Source organism: Hypanus sabinus, chromosome 12 (genome assembly GCF_030144855.1).
Source record: "Hypanus sabinus isolate sHypSab1 chromosome 12, sHypSab1.hap1, whole genome shotgun sequence".
Taxonomy (NCBI): domain Eukaryota; kingdom Metazoa; phylum Chordata; class Chondrichthyes; order Myliobatiformes; family Dasyatidae; genus Hypanus; species Hypanus sabinus.
The window spans coordinates 66,030,980-66,052,473 of NC_082717.1; the positions used below are offsets into that span (position 1 = coordinate 66,030,980).

The following is a 21,494-nucleotide window of genomic DNA, read 5'->3' on the forward strand; positions in this document are numbered from 1 at the left end:
TATTGCAAGTTCATCTTGCAATACATATGCCATTGCCCTCTGTTGTAATTACCACATATACTAACATTCCCAGTTAATGCATTAACTTACTCATTCTTAACGTGTTGTCTTTATATTAAATGGTTACGTTATCCTTCCTCACCAATTATCACACAAAATCTTCATACACCAGTTTAAAATTTTCCTTTGCATTGCATCACAAATTGCTGCTAAAATACCACTGTTCATTCCTTCCACAGCAATAAAAAATTAAGTTTCAGGTATCATAAAATTACAGAATGACAGGAAATCATTGACAAATGTGTAGCTCTCTGACAATCCCCAATTAATCCACACTTCAGCCACTGCATATTATCCTCAAAAATCTCTATTCCATTTGTAATTCACTTTTTTATTGAAGTTCATCATCAAAAACATTTCCTTAAGATGTACTTCAGACACTGTACATATATATCATATAATCATATATATCACAAATCTCCACAAAGTGTTTATCCGAGGTATACACTTACAGAAAAGAGTGGAAAGAAAAAACTAGCAAAAGGAAAGAACTATGTACAAGTGTAGGGAGTGATCTTTTTTTTTACAACAGATTCATTGATTTGTGAGAATAAAATCAGGCCTATGAGGCATTATGTAGTTCAACCATTTTTCCCCAGTATGAATCAAATTGGATAAAATTCTCTTACGTTTGATTGGATTTAATAGGCCATTGACATTAAAAGAAATGAATTTTACCTTGTCCTTAGCCATCTGTATTTATCTGTCAATGTATCATTGAAATTAGAATAAAACTTAATCGATCTACTCCTTGAACAAATAAGAACCAAGAAACGCAAATAATAACAAAAATGGCAACGAACGTGTGATTCCAAGGCTGAGGTCTCTAGTAGATGACCCTGCGTTGAGCTAGAGGAAATGTCTAGCTGTGGGGGATAACCCCTCCTACTTGTGAGCTGAGGGCCCCCACTGCAGTATTCATAAGTCAGTGAACAAATCCATTACACAGAAAAGATTTCCCTGTGTACTCCTATACACACATATACATACACACACATATATTACATACATACATATATATATATATATATATATATATATTCTCATTTTGGTGGGGGAAAAAGAAGTAAGCGAATAAAGAATAACAACTAAGTAATATAAAATCCACATTATAATAAATATTTCTCGAGATAGGTATATCACCGTGTACTTTTGCTTCTGTTTAGCTTCTCAACAATGTTAAAGTTAGCCAAACCTTATGGCTCTTCTGAAGGGGGTGAGGACTGTCTTTGGGAAACTCCCGGTCTCTTCCTGATGTGTTTCTCTCAGCCTCCTCCCATCTCCTGCCTTCTTGATTCTTGCACTATTTCCCTAGTGGAGCGGGATAATTCCTCAGTTAGGCTTTCGCTCGTTTTGGTCACGCTGATGGGCAACTCTCTGGCCTTCATGTCTGTAGTCGCCTCTTCCACTCTCTGGTATAACCGCGTCCCATTGTCATAAAACACTCGAAGTTTAGCAGGGTACGGAGTTTGAAATCTAATTTTTTTTGCTTTAGCACTTGCTTTACTTCAGAGTATTCTTTGCGTTTCTGCAGGACCGTGGTGTGGGGGGGGGGGGGGGTAATTTTGGTCGAAATATATTAATTTATTGTCGAAAAACACCCCAGGCCCTTCGTAGAATCTCCGCCTTGGTGCTGTACCGCAGGAATTTAATTATTATAGAGCGTGGCTTTCTATCCTGGGTAGGTTTCGGGACTAACGCGCGGTGGGCTCTTTTGACTTCCAGCTTCATAGCCGAGGGAAGATCCAATGCGTCCCACAGTAACTTTCCGACAAACTCTGTCATAGACGAGCCCTCCACTCCTTCAGGAACGTTGTAGATTCTGATATTTTTCCACCGTGATCTTCCCTCTAGGTCAAGCAGTTTACCTTCTTGGTGATGTAGTATTTTTAGTCTTACTCAGTATCCGTTCCACGTTTTGAATGCGATCTTCCACCTTCTCAATTCGAGTCTCTGCCACCGCTATTTTTTGATTGGCATTGGCGCTGACTTAACACCACGGAGCTGCTGCTTTATTTCTTTCTGGACCTCCATTATTTCTTTCAGGATTTCGAAGGTATTCGCCGCTTCGCCTGAACAAGGCCCAGCGTCCGCCTCGCTAGCACGCGGTCGGGTAGGAGAGCCGCTCGCTGCACTCCGCTTGGACGCAGGCTCCACAGTGTCGCTTTTTTATTTCTATTCCTTTTCCCCATTCTTGCCCCTCTTTTCAGTTCAAATATTTTTTGAAAAATATTATATTTGATGGGATAACGGAGCTTAATACGTGTTTTTCTGGAGGAGCTAGTGACTTAAACTGCCATTCCTGACGATAACGTCCCCGGAACCAAAAAAAAATCTCTATTCCAATTGTCCTCATTCTTTAACAGAACTCTCCTTTTCATCATCCGTTTGTGAGTGAATCTTCTCTTTGCTGTCTTCACTGATTTCTTACCTTTGCTAATTACTTAAGCCTTCTCTTTCATGTAGGATTACATCAAATCAGAAGTCACTCAGCTTCTAATCAGGAACGATCACTAAATAAGACTTTCCAACAACAATAACCAAATTGAAAGAACTTTCTAAAAAGAAAAAAATGCTTATTCATTTGTTGATCTCCATCTCATGACATCAAGGATTCGTCCACACAGATGTTGCTCTCTGGATATCTTATCACCATAAGACATAGGAGCAGAAATAGGCCATTCAGCCCACTGAGTCTGCTCTGCTGGATCATGGCTGATGCTGGATCCCACTCAATTCCATACACCTTCCTTCTCGTCATATCCTTTGATGTCTTGACCGATTGGGAACTATCAATTTTTGCCTTAAATATACACATGGACGGCCTCCACCGCATTCTGTAGCAGAGCATTCCAGAGATTTACTACTCTCTGGCTAAAATTATTCCTCTTTAGCTCCATTCTATATGGTCACTCCTCAATTTTGAGGCTGTGCCCTCTATTTCTGGATACCCTGCCACACGAAACATCCTCTCCACATCCAGCTTGTCTCATTCTTTCAACATTCAGTAGGTTTCAATGAAATCCCCCTTGTGTTCTTCTAAATTCCAGTGAGTACAGGACCAAAGCTGCCAAACACTCCTCATATGTTCACCCCTTAACTCCCAAAACCATCCTCGTGAACCTCTTCTGGACTCTCCCCAATGACAACACATCCTTTCTTGCCATATGGAGCCCAAAACTGTTGACAATGTTCCAAGTGTAGCCTGACTAGTGTCTTATAAAGCCTCAGCATTATCTGCTTGCTTTTATATTCTATTCCCCTTGAAATAAATGCCAACATTGCATTTGCCTTCTTTACCACAGACTGAACCTGTAAATTAACCTGATGTGAGTCTTGCATGAGGACTCTCAAGTCCCTCTGCACCTCTGATATTTGAACCTTCTCCCCATTTAAATAATAGTCTGTACAATTGTTCCTTTTACCAAAACACATGACCATACATTTCCCAACAATGTTTTCCATCTGCCATTTTTTGCCCATTCATCCATTTTGCCTAAGTCCTGCTACAATTCCTTAGCATTACCTACCCCTCCACTTATCTTTGTATTATTCGCAAACTTTGCCACAAAGCTATCAATTCCATTATCTAAATCATTCACAAAGAATGTCAAAAGCCAGCCACCCCAATACTGACATCCGAGGAACACCACTAGTCATCGGCAGCCAACCAGAAAAGAACCCTTGTATTCCCACTCGCTGCCTCCAACCTGTCAGCCATTCTGCTATCCCTGCCAGTATCTTTCCTGTAATGCCATAGGATTTTATCTTGTTAAGCAGCCCCATGTGTGGCACATTATCAAACGCCTTCTGAAAATCCAAATAAATGATATCCACAAATAAATATCATTGTCCATCCTGCTTGTTACTTCCTAGAAGAACTCCTAACAGATTCGTCAGGTAAGATTTCCCTTTACAGAAACCGTGCTGACTTTGACTTATTTTATCATTAGTCTCCGAGTACCTTGAAATCTGATCCTTAATAATAGACTCCAACACTTTCCCAACCACTGAAGTGAGGCTAACTGGCCTATACTTTCCTTTCTTTTGCCTTCTTCCCTTCTTAAAGAGTGGGGTGACATTTGCAAACTTCCAGTCCTCTGGGATTATGCCAGAATCACGTGATTCTTGAAGGATCATGACCAATGCATCTGTTATCTCTTCAGCAACCTCTCCCAGGACTCTGGGATGTAGTCCATTTGGCCCAGGTGAATTCTCCACCTTACAATCTTACAGTTTGCCTGGCATTTTTTCCCTTTGTACTAGCAATGGCATTCACTCCTGCATCCTGGCACTCACGGACCTCTAGCACACTGCTAGTCTCTTCCACACTAAAGACAGATGCAAAGTACCCATTAAGTTCATCTGCCATTTCTTTGTTCCCTATTACCACCCCACCAGCATCATTTTCCAGTGGTCTAATACCAACTCTCACCTCCCTTTCACTCTTTATATAACTGAAAAAATAGTTTTGGTGTCCTGCTTTATACTATTGGCTAGTCTGCCCTCTTTTCCCTTCTTAGAGTTTTTAGTTGCCTTTTGTTGGATTTTAGAAGCTTTCCGAACATCCAACTTCCCACTCACTTTTGCTACCTTATATGCCCTTACCTTTGCTTCTATGCAGTCCTTAACTTCCTTTGCCAGCCACGGTTGCCTAACCTTGCCATATGAGAACTCCTTCCTCTGTGGGACATATCTGTCCTGTGCTTTGTGAACTGTTCCCAGAAACTTCATCCACCTCTGCTTTGCCATCATCCTCGCCAGTATTCCCCTACAATCCACTTGAAGAAGCTCTCTCATGCATCTGTAGTTCCCTTTATTCCATTGCAATATTGATACATCTGACATACTTCTCCCTCTCAAATTGCAGTATGAATTCAATCATATTATGATCACTGTCTCCTAAGGTTTCCTTTACATTAAGCTCCCAAATAAGATCTGGGTTATTACACAACACCCAATCTAAGATAGCATTTCCCTGAGTAGGCTCAAGCACAAGCTGCTCTAAAAAGCCATCTCATAGGCATTCAACAAATTTCCTCTCTTGCTACCCAACACCAACCCGATTGTCCCAATCCCCTTGCATATTGAAGCCCCCCCATTAAAATTGTGTCATTACCCATATTACATGCCTTTTCCAGCTCCCTTTGCAATCTTAACCTTGCATCTTGGCTACTATTTGGAGGCCTATATACAATTGCCATAAAGTGTTTTTTTTAATCCTTGCAATTTCCTAACTCCACCCACAAAAATATAACATTCTCTAACGCTATATCACCTCTTTCTATCTCTTACAAACAGAGCCATACCACCCGCTATGCCTCCTACATATCCTTACAAAAGTATATCCTTTAACCTTAAGCTCCCAACCATGTCCTTCTTTCAGCCATGACTCAGTGATGCCCGCAACGTCATTCCAACCGATCTCTGATTGCACCACAAGTTCATCCACTTTGTTCCAAGTGCCATGTGCCTTTAAAAGCCACACCTTCAGACCTGCATTCTTCACCCTTTTGAATTTTGCCTCTGTGGTGCTATTTAACTCTTTGCTCTGTTTGCATTTGTACCCAATCATTGGCTTGTCCTTCCTTACATTCATGTTACATCCATCCTCTACTAGTAAACCTGCTGGCTCATCCTCAGCTCTATCATTCTGGTTCTCATTCTCCTGCCATATTAGTTTAAACCACTCCCAACAGCTCCAGTAAATCTACCTGCAAGAATATTGGTTCCCCTCGGATTCAAGTGCAACCTGTCCCTTTTGTATAGGGCCCACCTACCCCCAGAGGAGGTCCCAATTACTGTGCATCTTCTGCACAAAAGTTCAATGGTAAAAATCTCAAAGTTATTTCCAAATATCATACTATAGAGGGAAGGAGTGTGGGGCCAGATAATCTGCAGAACGAGAGATCACGGACTGAGTTGAAGACAGTTCCTTGTGGACTTTACGTGCCCACTTTAAAAAATGAGAGGGACCTGTTGGGACTTGTCTGTGGAGTGGGAGGTTTAAGCAGAGTGGCCACTGTATGGGTGGACAGTGTTAGAATGGTCAGGCTTTGAGTCAACAGGCTTGGGCGAGAACAGGCGCAGGCTAGAACTCAAGTTTGAGAAGTCAGATGACTGTAGGCAAGATGATAGAATGTTCCTCCTGTGAGATGTGGGATTTCAAGGTATCTAATGGCTCCCCCTGTTGATTATGTCTGCAGGAAGTGCACCCAACTTCAGCTCTTGACCGACATGGTCAAGGAACTGGAGCTGTATGTACTCAGGACCATTTGGAAAGCTGAAAACCTCATAGGTAAAGGCTTTACTGAGGTGGTCACATCCAGAGTGCAGGTTCCAGATAGTAGATGGGTGACCACCGGGAAAAGTAAGGGTAGTAAGCATACACCCTTTTGCATGATGACCTATAAGGGCACAGCAGGAGCAGCCAGGACAGTGGTACCGTGGCTAGTTCTGAGGCTAAGCAGGGAAAGGTAAAGTCAGGCAGAGCAATTGTGATAGGAGACTCCATAGTTAGGGAGATGGACAGAAGACACAGTGGCCACAAAAGAGAAGCCAGGATGATGTGAAACCTCCCAGGTGCTAGGGTCTAGGATGTTTCAGAGGGGTGCAGAAGATTTTCACCTCTCTGGGAGGGCAAGCAGCCAAAGGTCATGGTGCAATGACACAGGTAGAAAGGAGGGAGAAGTCCTGTGCAGCGAGTATGAAGAGTTAGGGAAAAGGCTGAAGGGCAGGATCTCTAAGGTAGTAATCTCTGGATTACTCCCAGTACCACATGAGTCCTAAACGAACCCTAAACGCACACAGTATACAGGAATAGCATGATAGTACAGATGAATGAGTGGCTGAGGAAATGATGCTGGGGCAGGGATTCAATTTCTGGATCTGTGGAATCTCTTCTGGCGGAGTTATGAACCCAAGGGGGACCAATATCCTTGCAGGCAGGTTTGCTAGAGCTGTTGGGGATGGTTTAAACTAATTTGGCAGGCAGATATGTGCTGGAGTGATCGGGCTGAGGATGGGCAGTTGATATACAAGTCGATGCAGTGTGTAGTGAGACTGAGGAAGAACAGACAGATGATAGGGCAAAATTGTAGTCAGTAGGATGAGGTGAAATGTAACATCAGGGTAAAAGTGAAAAAGGGTGATGAATACAGGACTGAAGATGATATAGTTGAATGTACACAGTATACAGAATAAAATAGATGATCTCGTATTGCAGTTAGAGATTGGCAGGTATGACGTGATGGACATTACAGAGTCATCGCTGAAAGAAGATCATAGTTGGGAGCTTTATATCCAAGGACAGGCAGATAGACAGAGGGGGTGGGGTGGCTCTGTTGGTTAAAAACAAAGGTCTAATCCTTGGAAAGAGATTACATATAATTGAAAGATGTCGAATCTTTGTGGGTAAAGTTAAGAAATTGCAAGGGCAAAAGGACCCTGATAGGAGTATAACTGAACAGTAGCCAGGATGTGGGATACAAATTTCAATAGAAGAAAGAAAAGGCATGTAATCAGGGCAATGTTATGATAGTCATGGGGATTTCAATATGCAGACAGACAGGAAAAATCAGGGTGGTAATGGATCCCAAGTGAGGGAATTTGTAGAATGTCTAGAAGATGGGTTTTTAGAGCAGTTTGTGGTTGAGCCCACTAACAGAAAGGCAATTCTGAATTGAGTATTGTGTAATGAATCAGATTTGCTTAAGGAGCTTAAAGTAAAAGAACCCTCAAGAGGCAGTGATCATAATATAACTCACCCTGCAGTTTGGGAGGTAGAAAATAAAGTGAGATGTATCAGTCTTACAGTGGAGTAAAGGGAATTAAAGAGCCATGAGAAAGGAACTGGCCAAAGCTGATTGGAAGGAAACACTAGCAGGGATGACGGCATAAAAGCTATAGCTTCTGAGGGCAATTCAGAACGCGCAGGACAGACAAATGCCAAAGATGAAAAGTACTCTGAAGGGAAAATGAAGCAACTGTGGCTGACAAGGGGAGTTAAAGATAGCGTAAAAGCAAAAGAGATGGCATATAATATAGCAAAAAATAGTGGGAAGTTAATGCATTGTGAAGCTTCTAAAAAAACCAACAGAAGGCAACTAAAAAAAGTCATACAGGAGGGAAAAAATGGATAATGAAGATAAGCTATCCAATAATATCAAAGAGGATACCAATTTTTTTTAGATATATAAAGAGTAAAACAGAGCAAGAGTGATAAACGATACAGGATAGGTAGCAATGGGGAACAAAGAAATAATGGCCAAGCATAACTAAGAATTTTGCATCAGTCTTCACTGTGGAAGACACTAACAGTATGCTAGAAATTTGAGAGGGTTAGGACCAGAAGTAAGTGTAATTACTATTACTAAGGAGAAGATGCTTGGGAAGCTGAAAGGTCTGAAAGTGGACAAGTCACCTGGATTAGATGGACTACACCCCAATGTTCTGAAAGAGGTATCTGAAGAGATTGTAGAGGCATTAATAATGATCTTTCAAGAATCACTAGATTCTGGAACGATTCCGGAGGACTGGAACATTGCAAATATTACTCCATTCTTCAAGGGAGAGGCAAAAGAAAGAAAATTAAAGACCAGTTATCCTGACTTCAGTGGTTGGGATGATATGAGAGTCCATTATTAAGGATGAGGATTTGGGGTACTTAGAGGCACATGTTAAAGTAGACCAAAGTCAGCAAGGTTTCCTTAAGATGACATCCTGCCTGACAAACCTATTGGAATCCTTTGAGGAAACAGTAGACAGGATAGATAAGGGAGAATCACTAGATGTGTACTTGGATTTTCAGAAGGCCGAGAGCCCATGTATTACAGGAATAACAGCATGGATAGAAGACTGGCTTACTGGCAGAGGCAAAGAGACAGAATAAAGGGGACAATTATGGTTGGCTGCTGGTGACTTGTGTGGGGGGTGAATATTGGGATTGCTCCTTTTCATATTATATGTTAATTGCTTGAATGACAGAATTCATGGCTTTGTGGCTAAGACTGCATATGATAAAAAGTTAGGTGGAGGAGCAGCTACTGTTGAGGAAGCAGGGATTCTGCAAAAGGACAAAGTAGCAGATGGAATATAATGTAGGGAAGTGTATGGTCATTGCCTTTGGTAGAACAAATAAAAGTGTGGACTATTTTCTAAACGGAGAAAATTTAAAAATCAGAGGTGCAAAGGGACTTGGGAGTCCTTGTGCAGGATTCCCTGAAGGTTAATTTGCAAGTTGAGTCAGTGGTAAGGAAAAACAAAGAAACACAGAAAACCTACAGCACTATACAGGCCCTTCAGCCCACAAAGTTGTGCCAAACATGTCCCTACCTTAGAAATGACTAAACTCTCTATTTTAGCCCTCTATTTTTCTAAGCTCCATGTATTTATTCAAAAGTCTCTTAAAAGACCCTATTGCATCCGCCTCCACCACCGTTGCTGGCAGCCCATTCCACACACTCACCACCCTGAGTAAAAAAAAACTTACCCCTGACATCTCCTCTGTACCTACTCCCCAGCACCTTAATCCTGTGTCCTCTTGTGGCAACCATTTCACCCCTGGGAAAAAGTCTCTGACTATCCACACGATCAATGCCTCTCATCACCTTATACACCTCTATCAGGTCACCTCTCATCCTCCGTCGCTCCGAGAAAAGGCTGAGTTCACTCAACGTGTTTTCATAAGGCATGCTCCCCAATCCAGGCAACATCCTTGTAAATCTCCTCTGCACCCTTTCCATGGCTTCCACATCCTTCCTGTAGTGAGGCCACCAGAACTGAGCACAGTACTCCAAGTGGGATCTGACCAGGGTCCTATATTGCTGCAAATGCAATGTTAGCATTCATTTCAATAGGACTAAAACATAAGAGCAAGCATTTGATGCTGAGGTTTCACAAGGCATTGGTCAGACCACACTTGGAGTCCCACTATCTAAGAAAAGATGAGCTGGTATTGGAGAGAATCCAGAGGAGGTTCACAAGAATTATTCTGGGAATGAACGGGTTAACACGTGAGGAGCGTATAATGGTTCTGGGCCTGTACTCACTGGAGCTTAGAAGACTGAGGGGCAGATCTCATTGAAACCGATCGAATATTGAAAGGCCTAGATAGAGTAGATGTGGAGGGGATGTTTTCTATAATGGGCGAGTCCAGGACCAGAGGGCACAGCTTTGGAATAGAGCGATGTCTATGTAGAATAGAAATGAAAAGGAATTTCTTTAGCAGAAGATGGTAAGTCTGTGGAATTCATTGCTAAGGACTGCTGTGGAGGCCAAACAACTGAGTACATTTAAAGCAGAGGCTGATTGGTTCTTGGTTATGGGAAGATGCACCCAGAAGAATCATGATTCTATATGCCTTATATGAACCTACTGGCAATGGTCTGGAAGCAGACATTCAGGAACTACAACTGTACTTAAAATAGCATGTGAGCATCAAACTAGCAGAATATGCATGGTTTGAATTCTTTAAAGAACTGAGCATAGCCAGAGAAACAAAACTTAAAATTTTACCTTAGACAATGTTTTATCACAGAGTCCATCCATGATTGCAACAAGTTTTGCCAAAATCTCAGCAATATGGTCATTATAATCCTTGGTAAACAGAAAAAAAAAGTTATGCTACATTAAAATATACCAAATATACATGAATCATCAATGTAATGCAAAACTTTGGCTTTATTTATTGATGTTTTAGCTACTGCTTCTGTGTTGGATTTAGGGAATTTATAACAACTGAAGCTTTCAGAAACTAATTGTATCCAGAATACACATCAACTTCCTTTACAAACACAATAGAAAAAGAAAAAAGACAGAGGTATACCAGCATATTTATCAGAAACTGTAGTAGAAGGCCCACTGTTGTTCAGGGTTGACCATAGATATTGCATTCTATCTATGCAAGCCAGAACAGCACAATATGGTGAGCAAGCTATTGCCCATGTAGCAGGCTCACCGTCTTGACACAGCTGATCAATCCAGAGGAACAGCTGAGATTGATACAGTTTGGCACCAGTGATGTTGCCAGTCAGTGTTGAACTCAGTGTAGGACTGCATTAGAAATTCTAGCTCTAGATTTTTCCCCTTGGGGTTTACTGTCAAAGCCTTCCCACCAGCAGGTATAGCTTGAAGGTTTGAGATCAAAATTTTCCTTCTCCTAGATGAGCTGTCAACCATGGCTGACAAGCCCCATCTGCCCGAAGTGAATGGTTTTAAGGTGCCAGTAACTTGCCTTTGTCAGTAGAAATGGTTCTGTCAGGCTTAGTAGCTATGCCACATGTGAAGGCCAGGAGCTGGACTTGGTTGTCAGGGGCCATTTGAGATGCATACTATTAAGTGCATTTAATAGGTAATAGGAGCAACTACTACTGCCTGGCCATGACAATCTTAAGGAACCTAGAAACTGTAGTACTGGAAATTAAATGCAAACAACTTAATCAGTATTAATGCCTCCATTTTGACTACAAAAGGGAAAAGTATCACGTGATGTGAGAGACAATTTATTCAACTCAAATACAGGGACATGTTGCTCTTTGCTTAGTTTTCCAAAACACTACAATTTTATTCAATGTCTTTTGCTATACTCAAATCTTTATTTCCCAGCATTTGTCTTTGCAACTTACTGGCCATCTCCTAACTTTATTTGAGGCAGGATTAAGTTCATATTGCTTTTTATCAAATTATTTTTCATAGATTTTAAAAGACTAGCAACAGGGGACAAACTGCTTTTTACATTCACAAGAAACTGGAAACTTTCAAGGACAAGAAAATTATATATTGTTGGAGGCCAGGATAAGCAAGAGTTCCAGATGGCACATGCAGTGACCAAAAGGGCTGGTGCCCCAAATACTGTATGAACTGGATAAGTCTTAAAACAAAAGTGATGTATTTGCTACAAAGTTGATTTTTGACAAGTATTAAAGATTCCACCAAATGTAATCAATTATTTTAAATGAAATTTAAAAGTTCTCAAGGTCGACAAATGAGATAACTGGATAAGCTGACTTTCATTCTGAACAAGTTATGAATTTTTGAATGGTCTATGAACACTACCTCACTATTCATTTCTTGCACTTCTAATTTATTTACTTTTAAGAGTTTATAGTAATAACTTCGTGTTGCCCACAAAGCAACAAATTTCACAACATATGTCAGTGCTAATAAATCAAATCTGATTTATCCAGTTCATACAGTGATAAAGTCCCACATAGGAGATTAGTGGGCAAAATTAGGGCACATGGTATTGGGGGCAGAGTACTAATATGGATTGAAAATTGGCTGGCTGACAGGAAACAAAGAGTAGCGATTAACGGGTCCCTTTCGGAATGGCAGACTGTGACCAGTGGGGTACCTCAAGGTTCGGTGCTGGGACCACAGCTGTTTACAATATACATTAATGATTTAGATGAAGGGATTAAAAGTAACATTAGCAAATTTGCCAATGACACAAAGCTGGGTGAAATGTCAGGAGGATGTTATGAGAATGCAGGGTGACTTGGACAGGCTAGGTGAGTGGGCGAATGTATGGCAGATACAGTTTAATGGGGATAAACGTGAGGTTATCCACTTTGGTGACAAGAACAGGAAGGCAGGTTACTATCTAAATGGAGTCAAGTTAGGAACAGGGGAAGTACAATGAGACCTAGGTGTTCTCAATGAAAGCAAGCACGCAGGTACAGCAGGCAGTGAAGAAAGCCAATGGCATGCTGGCCTTTATAACAAGAGGAATTGAGTATAGGAGTAAAGAGGTCCTTCTACAGCTGTACAGGACCCTGGTGAGACCCCACCTGGAGTATTGTGTGCAGTTTTGGTCTCCAAATTTGAGGAAGGACATTCTTGCTATTGAGGGAGTGCAGCGTAGGTTCACAAGGTTAATTCCCGGAATGGCGGGACTGTCATATGTTGAAAGATTGGAGCGACTGGGCTTGTACCACTGGAATTTAGAAGGATGAGAGGGAATCTGATTGAAACATAAAAGATTATTAAGGGAATGGACACGCTGGAGGCAGGAAGCATAATCCCACTGATGGGCGAGTCCAGAACTAGAGGCCACAGTTTAAGAATAAGGGGTAGGCCATTTAGAACAGAGATGCGGAAAAACTTTTTCACCCAGAGAGTTGCGGATCTGTGGAATGTTCTGCCCCAGAAGGCAGTGGAGGCCAAATCTCTGGATGCTTTCAAGAGAGAGTCAGATAGAGCTCTTATAGATAGCGGGGTCAAAGGATATGGCGAGAGGGCAGGAACAGGTTACTGATTGTGCATGATCAGCCATGATCACAGTGAATGGCAGTGCTGGCTAGAAGGGCTGAATAGCCTACTCCTGCACCTGTCTATTGTCTATACGTATACCTCAAGGATACCTTTTTCATTCTTATGTACAGTATTAACTTTTCAACAAATTCTAAATGCTCAGATAGTCAGTCACTTTTAAAACAGCTCTTTGATACGAATTCCAAACCCAATACTAATGCAACAACATTTAGAAAATACTGAACAACTTTACCTTAGTGATATGGTCAAAGTGCCTCAGCATATTGTATTGCTTGGGCTGTAGCCGAGCTTCAAAGTGCACTCTGATTATGGGAACGTAGTGCACAATTAGCTGTAAACAACGAGAGGCAAGCGCTGCACAGATAAAGTCAAAAAGGTTAAAAATGAGCAAAAATGAACATCAAAGATATTGCACATAAAATAATCTGTTAACTGGGCATACCACCCAAATAACCTGCACTTACTACAAAACTAAATTCTCCTTCCACATGCCAGCTCCATTTACCTATTTTTTATTCTTCTTTTCGTTACCCCATAACTACAGTGTCTCTGCTCCAATCAAGCAATGCTTTCCTCAGGATTATTATCTGGGAAAAGTTTCTCCTTCTGTCCATCATTTAACCTTACTGTCCCAAATCTTTAAAATAGTTCTGTAATAACTTTAAATGCTTCTCAGAAACAGTACCATGATTTGTTTTCTCCTTTTTTTGTTTGTAATTCCTCAAAGGAATTAGCAGGCTTGGAAACGTGCACTACAATTTTTTTACTGTCATAAGATCCACAAATTTGCAGGATGCTAACTACAAGCTAACAGGGATTTTATATAATTCAGCATTGCTTCTTGACTGTTTTATTTTAAAAACTATCTTGTAACCATAACCTGTGTTCTTGTCTATCATTTCTTGTAGACCAGCCCTCCTAAATTCCTCAGCTTTCCAAGGTTACTTTGTTTTCCAAGCAAAATAAACTTTTAAAAATCAACATGTATCATATTATATTTATTGACATGGATTCACAACTATGATTTTGAATCATTCAATCCTCTGAACGATATCTCCTTGCATTTTCCTTTGATGTTCCAATTTAACATATGTGCTATTACAGTCATTTGCAAATGTGAACACCTTTCCTATCCGTACATTCAAATCAATTTATTAGTGACTAGAAATTCCCTATGAAGAACCAAAAACCACTTTGAAAAACTTTAAAACTCTATTTTTTTTCTGACGATTTGCTGTATCCCATTTCCCTCAATTCTGAAAAATTATTATCCTTGAAATAAGTACTATATTCAATACTCATAGCGATCGCTTGGGCAGAATGGTAGCTTAACAGTTAGCGTACTGCTTTACAGCACCAATAGTAAGAATGGAGTTCGATTCCCACCGCTGTCAGTAAGGAGTTTATACGTTCTCCTGTGACTGCATGGGTCTCTTCCATGTGCTCCGGCTTCCTCCCACACCCCAAAGGTGTATGGCTAGGGTTAGTGAGTCGTGGGCATGCTATGATGTACTGGAAGCATGGTGACAATTGTGGGCTGCCCAGTACAATCCTTGCTGATTTGATTTGATGCAAACATACATTTTACTGTGTGTTCTGATGTCACATGTGACAAATAAAGCTAATCATTTAATCTTTGATTTGCAAAAGGAGACTTCCTACTATTTTTTTTCTTTCAATGTTCAGCCTTGTGCATCTAACCAAAGCAACACTGATTTGCTAGGAAAATAAGTGCTGAATGATAATGCATAAGGCAGACAGAAAGCAGCCAAACATTTCTAAAGTTCACTTTCATTGCAATTTTGGTGCATTAGAATTCTGCTAAATATTACAAAATGACTTTCTTTGCTTTCATGATTGGGGTTCAAAACAGACATATGTTATTTGATGCAGATTTGGTTGCTATTACTTGGCACTAGCTTGATAAGTGAAATGTTTTACTGGTCTAACCTACATTGTTTTCAACTGGGAAGTTACAATGTTGAATCATACTCCTGAAGCTAAACAACAAATTGTAGGAATGTATGATACCTAACATCTAAAGTGTACAACTGAAGAAAGAAAACATTGCAGACGAGACTTAAATTTGTCAAGGGAAAGTTATTAAAAAGAGAGAAATTACTAGAGGACATAATCTCTGCTCTGCAATACATAGTGTCAGGAAGGCAACCAATCCACAATATGCACAGGAAAAACTCCATGTCAGATTTGGAAAATATGTTGCATGTACAATAACTTCCCTTTCATGTTTACCTGCCATTATCTGATAAGCAAAAATGGATCTTAACTATGTTAAATGTATTCCTGAAACTTTTTTAAAACCAGTACCCATTTGCCAGCCCATTGAGTAACAGTTCTAAATGAATTATTCAATGGGTTCTGAATGGGAGTGGAAAATTCCTAGTTCATTACAAAATAAACTTAATATAAAATGATATTTGATATTTCAGGCCAAGGCCCTTCATCAGGACTGGGGAAAAAAGATGAGAAGTTAGAGCAAGAAGGTGGGGGGGGGGGGAAGGAAGGTGGAATCTGGAATCAGAAAGGAGAGGGGAGAAGACCATCGAAGAAAGGGAAGGGGGAGGAACACCAGACAGAGGTGATAGGCAGGTAAGGAGATAAGGTGAGAGAGGGAAATAGGAATGGGAATGGTGAAGAGTGGGGGCAATTACTGGAATGTTGAATGAATTTTGTAATCTTGGTTATAACGCTAGTGAAACAAAAACCTCCGTTACCTAAATTTTTGGTAGTTATTGTTTTCAGTCCAACAACCTGTAATGCACCTGCTCCAAGTACAAGCTGGCAGCTTCGTGAATTAAAATGCTAAAAAAGGGAAAGATGTTTAAGTGCCTTCAATTTAATATTTATTGCTTAAAACAGCACTCTAAATGGCATTAAGTATCTGTATGCAACATAATTACAATACTAAATTATTCATAAGCCACATAATCAAAGAAATCTTCAAAATAATCACAGATCACTGACATTGCTCCGTTAATGCTAACCTAAAATAATGAACTCTAGATATTTAAGGTGTGAGTAACCCAGTTACATCAAAATACTGTAAAACTTCATTTCTAAGTTTACTTATATTTTAATTTAGTCCATCCACAAGGATAAAGAATGCGAGGATTTTAAAACTCTGAAGGAATATAAGTTACACTTCTCTTTAAACACTAAATATATAAATTGTGCATGTTTTGCACACTTTGTGGAAACAAAGAGAAATTGAAACAGTCAATCTAACTCAGAGATCTTCAGTGGAAAATCAATTTGGTGGTTCAAAGTTCATTTGTATGCATAAATTATACAAGTATTGAGATTTGTCTGCTTACAGGCAGCCACAAAGCAAGAAACCTGAAAGAACCAATTAAAAAAAGGCCAACAACCAATGTGCAGTGAATGGGGGGTTGTGGGGGGGAGGGGGGAGGAACCGAATCATGCCAACAATAAAAGCAAGCAACAGCATTCCAAAGCAAATTGCTAAACCTGCCCAATGCATCACCAGCACTCGACTACCTAATGTCAAGGACATGCAGTGCCTTGAAAAAGTATTCAGTCCTCCAACCCTTTGATCACTTAAATGAGTATTACAACCAGGAACTTCGATCAATTTAACTGAGAATTTTTTATTTCTGAATCATGTACTCCTTTCTTCACAGTAGAACCCAAAAAATGGAAAATTGTAAAGCATGAGAATTGAAAAATTCAAAAACTGTAATGTCAACAGTTCAAAAGTATTCACCTCCCTTTGCGCAGTCCTCAGTTGAACCCCCTCTCGCAGCCATTACAGCTGACTTTTTTGACAAGCCGCTATTAACTTTGCACAACATGATGGAGCAAGATTTGCCCATTCCTCCTTGCAAAATTACTCAAACAGTGCCAGATTAGTTGGGGAGTGGTGGTGGGCAGCAATTTTGAAGCCTTGTCAGAGATGTTTGATTGGGTTAAGGTCAGGACTCTGATTAGGCCACTCAGTGACATCAATTTTCTTCATCTGAATCCACTCTGGAAGTGTGCTTTGAGTCATTGTCCTGCTGAAAGACAAACTTCCTCCCTAGCTTAAGCTTTCTGGTAGATGCTGGCAGGTTTTTATCCAGAATCTCTCTGTGTTTAGCAACCATCATCTTTCCATTAATCCTGACCAGATTTCCAGTCCCTGCTGTTGAAAAGCATGCCTGTAGCATGATGCTATCTCCACCATATTTTACAGTAGGGACAGTGTGGCCTGGCTGATGTGCAGTATTAGATTTACATCACACATATTGCTTAATGTTGAAGCCAAAGAGTTCCACTTTAGTCTCATCTGAACCCAAGACTTTCTTCCATATCTTTACAGTATCTACTAAGTAACACTTTGCAAAGTCTTCACAGGCAAGGATATGCTTTTTTTAGTGGTATGTATGGCATAAATCAACAATATGCATCAGCCAGGTGACACCATTCCTACCGTAAAGTATGGTTGTGGTTGCATCATGCTATGGGGATGCTTTTCAGCAGTAGGGAGTAGAAATCTGGTCAGGATAGATGGGAATGTGGCGACCCATTTCCTGGCGCATCCGAACCGACTCACAATTAGATAGCCTACGGGGGTTTGCGAGCACAGAGCTTTGGAGCCTCTGCGCCATGGGGGGCCGGTTGAGGGAGGCTTAAAAGTGAGGCTGAAGTTTTCGAATAAAGTTTTTTCCTTCGACTGCAGTTACCGACTCCGTGTCGTAATTTTAGCGCTGCGTGTAGCACACCGCTACAATTGGTGACCCCGACGGTCCAAACGATTTTTGGACCAGAAATGACCGACGCCGCCTCTGTTCATGCGGTTTCATTGAAACTGCCGGGTTTCTGGACACAGCGCCCGGACCTATGGTTCCAGCAAGCCGAAGCCCAATTCCACGTTCGCCAGATCACCTCAGAAGACACCCGCTACTACTACGTGGTGAGCTCCCTCGACCAGGACACAGCGGCCCAGGTCGCGGAGTTCGTACAGTCGCCCCCGGCAGACGGCAAGTACACGGAATTCAAAGCCCTGCTCCTCAGGACTTTCGGACTCTCACGGTGCGAGCGGGCTGCCCGTTTACTGCACCTGGATGGCTTGGGCGACAGACCTCCATCGGCTCTAATGAATGAGATGTTGTCTCTGGCCGACGGACACACATGCCTCATGTTTGAGCAGGCATTCCTGGAGCAGCTGCCCGAGGACATACGCCTGCTGCTGTCCGACGCGGATTTCAGTGACCCCCGGAAGGTGGCAGCCCGGGCGGACTTGCTGTGGAACGCCAAAAAGGTGAGTGGGGCGTCCATCACACAGATCTCCCAGCCACGCTCCCGGCAGCAAACCAGTCCAGGCCCGGCTGCAGAGCCCGCCAACCCCCGGCCCAATGAACACTGGTGCTTCTACCACCAGCAGTGGGGCGCAGAAGCCCGCCGTTGTCGCCCGCCCTGCCAGTTCCCGGGAAACGCCAGGGCCAGCCGCCGCTGATGGCTACGGCGGCTGGCCATAGGGATAGCCTCCTGTATGTGTGGGATAGAAGGTTGGGACGCCGGTTTTTGGTTGATACTGGGGCTGAGATCAGCGTTTTACCTCCGACGAGTTACGACACCCGCAGCAGGGCACCAGGTCCCCCCCTGAGGGCCGTGAATGGCAGCACAGTAAGGACCTATGGCACCCGTCAGGTGCAGCTACAGTTCGGCTCCAGCCAGTTCACGTGGGACTTCACACTGGCCGCCGTAGCCCAACCGCTTCTGGGTGCGGATTTTTTGCAGGCTCACAGCCTACTGGTCGACCTGCCCAGGAAGAGACTGGTACACGCCGAGACCTTTCAGACATTCTCCCTGGGTGCAGCCCAGTTGCCAGCCCTCACCTCGGCTCCATCACGCTGTCCGACAACGACTTCACCAGGGTCCTGGCGGAGTTCCCATCGGTTCTGGCACCGCAGTTCACAGCAGCCATGCCCAGGCACGGCGTACAGCGCCACATCCCGACCCAGGGACCACCCCTCCACGCCCGCGCTCAGCGGCTTCCCCCGGACAAGCTCCGGCTGGCGAAGGAGGAGTTCCAGAGGATGGAGGAATTGGGGATCATCCGGTGGTCCGACAGCCCATGGGCCTCCCCCCTGCACATGGTGCCCAAAGCGACGGGGGGCTGGAGACCATGCGGCGACTACCGCAGGCTGAACGAGGCTACCACACCGGACCGCTACCCTGTGCTGCACATTCAGGACTTTGCAGCAAACCTGCACGGCGCACGGATCTTCTCCAAGGTAGACCTCGTCCGAGGGTACCATCAAATCCCGATGCATCCTGACGACGTCCCCAAAACGGCTCTCATCACCCCTTTCGGCCTTTTCAAGTTCCTCCGCATGCCGTTCGGCCTGAAGAATGCCGCACAGACGTTCCAGCGGTTAATGGACGCGGTGGGACGGGACCTGGACTTCGCGTTCATCTATTTGGATGACATCCTCATAGCCAGCGGCAGTCGTCAGGAGCATCTGTCCCACCTCCGTCAACTCTGCGCCCGACTGAGTGAGTACGGTCTTACAATCAACCCCGCCAAATGCCAGTTCGGACTCGATACCATTGACTTCCTGGGCCACAGGATTACTAAAGATGGGGCAACCCCTCTGCCCGCTAAGGTAGATGCAGTCCGCCTCTTTCCCCGACCCACCACGATCAAAGGCCTTCAGGAATTCGTAGGTATGGTCAATTTCTACCGCCGCTTCCTCCCTTCAGCTGCCCGGATCATGCGCCCCCTGTTCGCCCTGATGTCGGGTCCGAGCAAGGACATTACCTGGGACGAGGAGTCCGCCGCCGCTTTCGTTCAAACGAAGGAAGCTTTGGCGGACGCCGCAATGCTAGTACATCCCAGAATGGACGCCCCTACCGCCCTCACAGTGGACGCATCAAACACGGCAGTCGGTGGGGTGCTGGAGCAACTCATCGCAGGTCGCTGGCAACCCCTGGCGTTTTTCAGCAAACACCTGCGACCACCCGAGCTTAAGTACAGTGCTTTTGACCGGGAACTGTTGGCGCTCTACCTGGCAATCCGGCATTTCAGGTACTTCCTAGAAGGTCGGCCCTTCACCGCGTTCACGGACCACAAACCGCTTACCTTTGCGTTTACGAAAGCGTCCGACCCCTGGTCGTCCCGCCAGCAACACCACCTGTCCTACATCTCTGAATACACGACGGATGACCGGCACGTCTCGGGTAAGGACAATGTCGTGGCGGATGCGCTCTCTCGCCCTACCGTTCATGCCCTTTCCCAAGGGGTAGACTTTGAGGCACTGGCAGAGGCGCAGCAGGCGGATGAGGAGATTCTGAGTTACAGAACCGCAGTCTTCGGTTTGCAGCTCCAGGACCTCCCCGTAGGCCCGGGTGAGAGGACCCTACTCTGTGACGTCGCCACCGGCCAGCCCCGTCCAGTCGTCCCGACAGCATGGCGGCGCCTCGTTTTCGACTCCATTCATAACTTGGCGCATCCCTCCATCCGGACAACTGTCCGGATGGTTTCCAGCAGGTTCGTTTGGCACGGACTCCGCAAACAGGTCAGTGAATGGGCTCAGCTGCACCACACAACTGCCTACCACCCACAGTCGAACGGGCTAGTGGAGCGTTTCCACCGTCACCTGAAGTCGGCCCTCATGGCCTGCCTGCGAGGAGCCAACTGGGCGGACGAGCTTCCCTGGGTCCTACTCGGCATCCGCACAGCGCCCAAGGACGACCTGCACGCCTCGTCGGCCGACTTGGTATACGGCGCACCCCTGGTCGTCCCCGGGGAGTTCCTACCATCCCCAAGGGGGCAAGAGGAAGAACCCGCAGCAGTCCTGGGCAGACTACGCGAGAAGCTCGGTAACCTGGCCCCCATACCCACTTCACAGCACGGGCGGCACCCGACCTGCGTACCCAAAGACCTACAGTACTGTAAGTTTGTGTTTGTACGAAGAGGCGGGCATCGGCCGCCGCTGCACCGGCCATACGAGGGGCCGTTTATGGTGCTCCGGAACAACAGGTCCACATTCGTGCTGGACGTTGGGGGGAAAGAGGAGGTTTTCACGGTGGACCTCCTCAAACCGGCCCATGTGGACCTGGCAAAACCGGCCGAGTTTCTGGCGCCTCGGTGCAGAGGCCGACCTCCCAAGCAGGTTCTGGCCCAGACTGTGGACATT

General features: G+C 43.9%; 1 protein-coding gene across 3 annotated transcripts in view; it reads right to left on the reverse strand.

Annotated features, from left to right (window-relative positions):
- The window catches only part of vps54 (VPS54 subunit of GARP complex), a 113,829-nt gene that overhangs the window by 5,482 nt on the left and 86,853 nt on the right, over positions 1 to 21,494 (reverse strand). For all 3 annotated transcript variants that reach the window (XM_059986130.1, XM_059986128.1, XM_059986129.1), the window contains exons 18-20: positions 16,068 to 16,155; positions 13,565 to 13,686; positions 10,576 to 10,656 (exon numbers count right to left, since the gene is read on the reverse strand). In XM_059986130.1, coding sequence (XP_059842113.1) covers positions 10,576 to 10,656; positions 13,565 to 13,686; positions 16,068 to 16,155 — 291 coding nt within the window. The remainder of the gene's footprint in view (positions 1 to 10,575; positions 10,657 to 13,564; positions 13,687 to 16,067; positions 16,156 to 21,494) is intronic.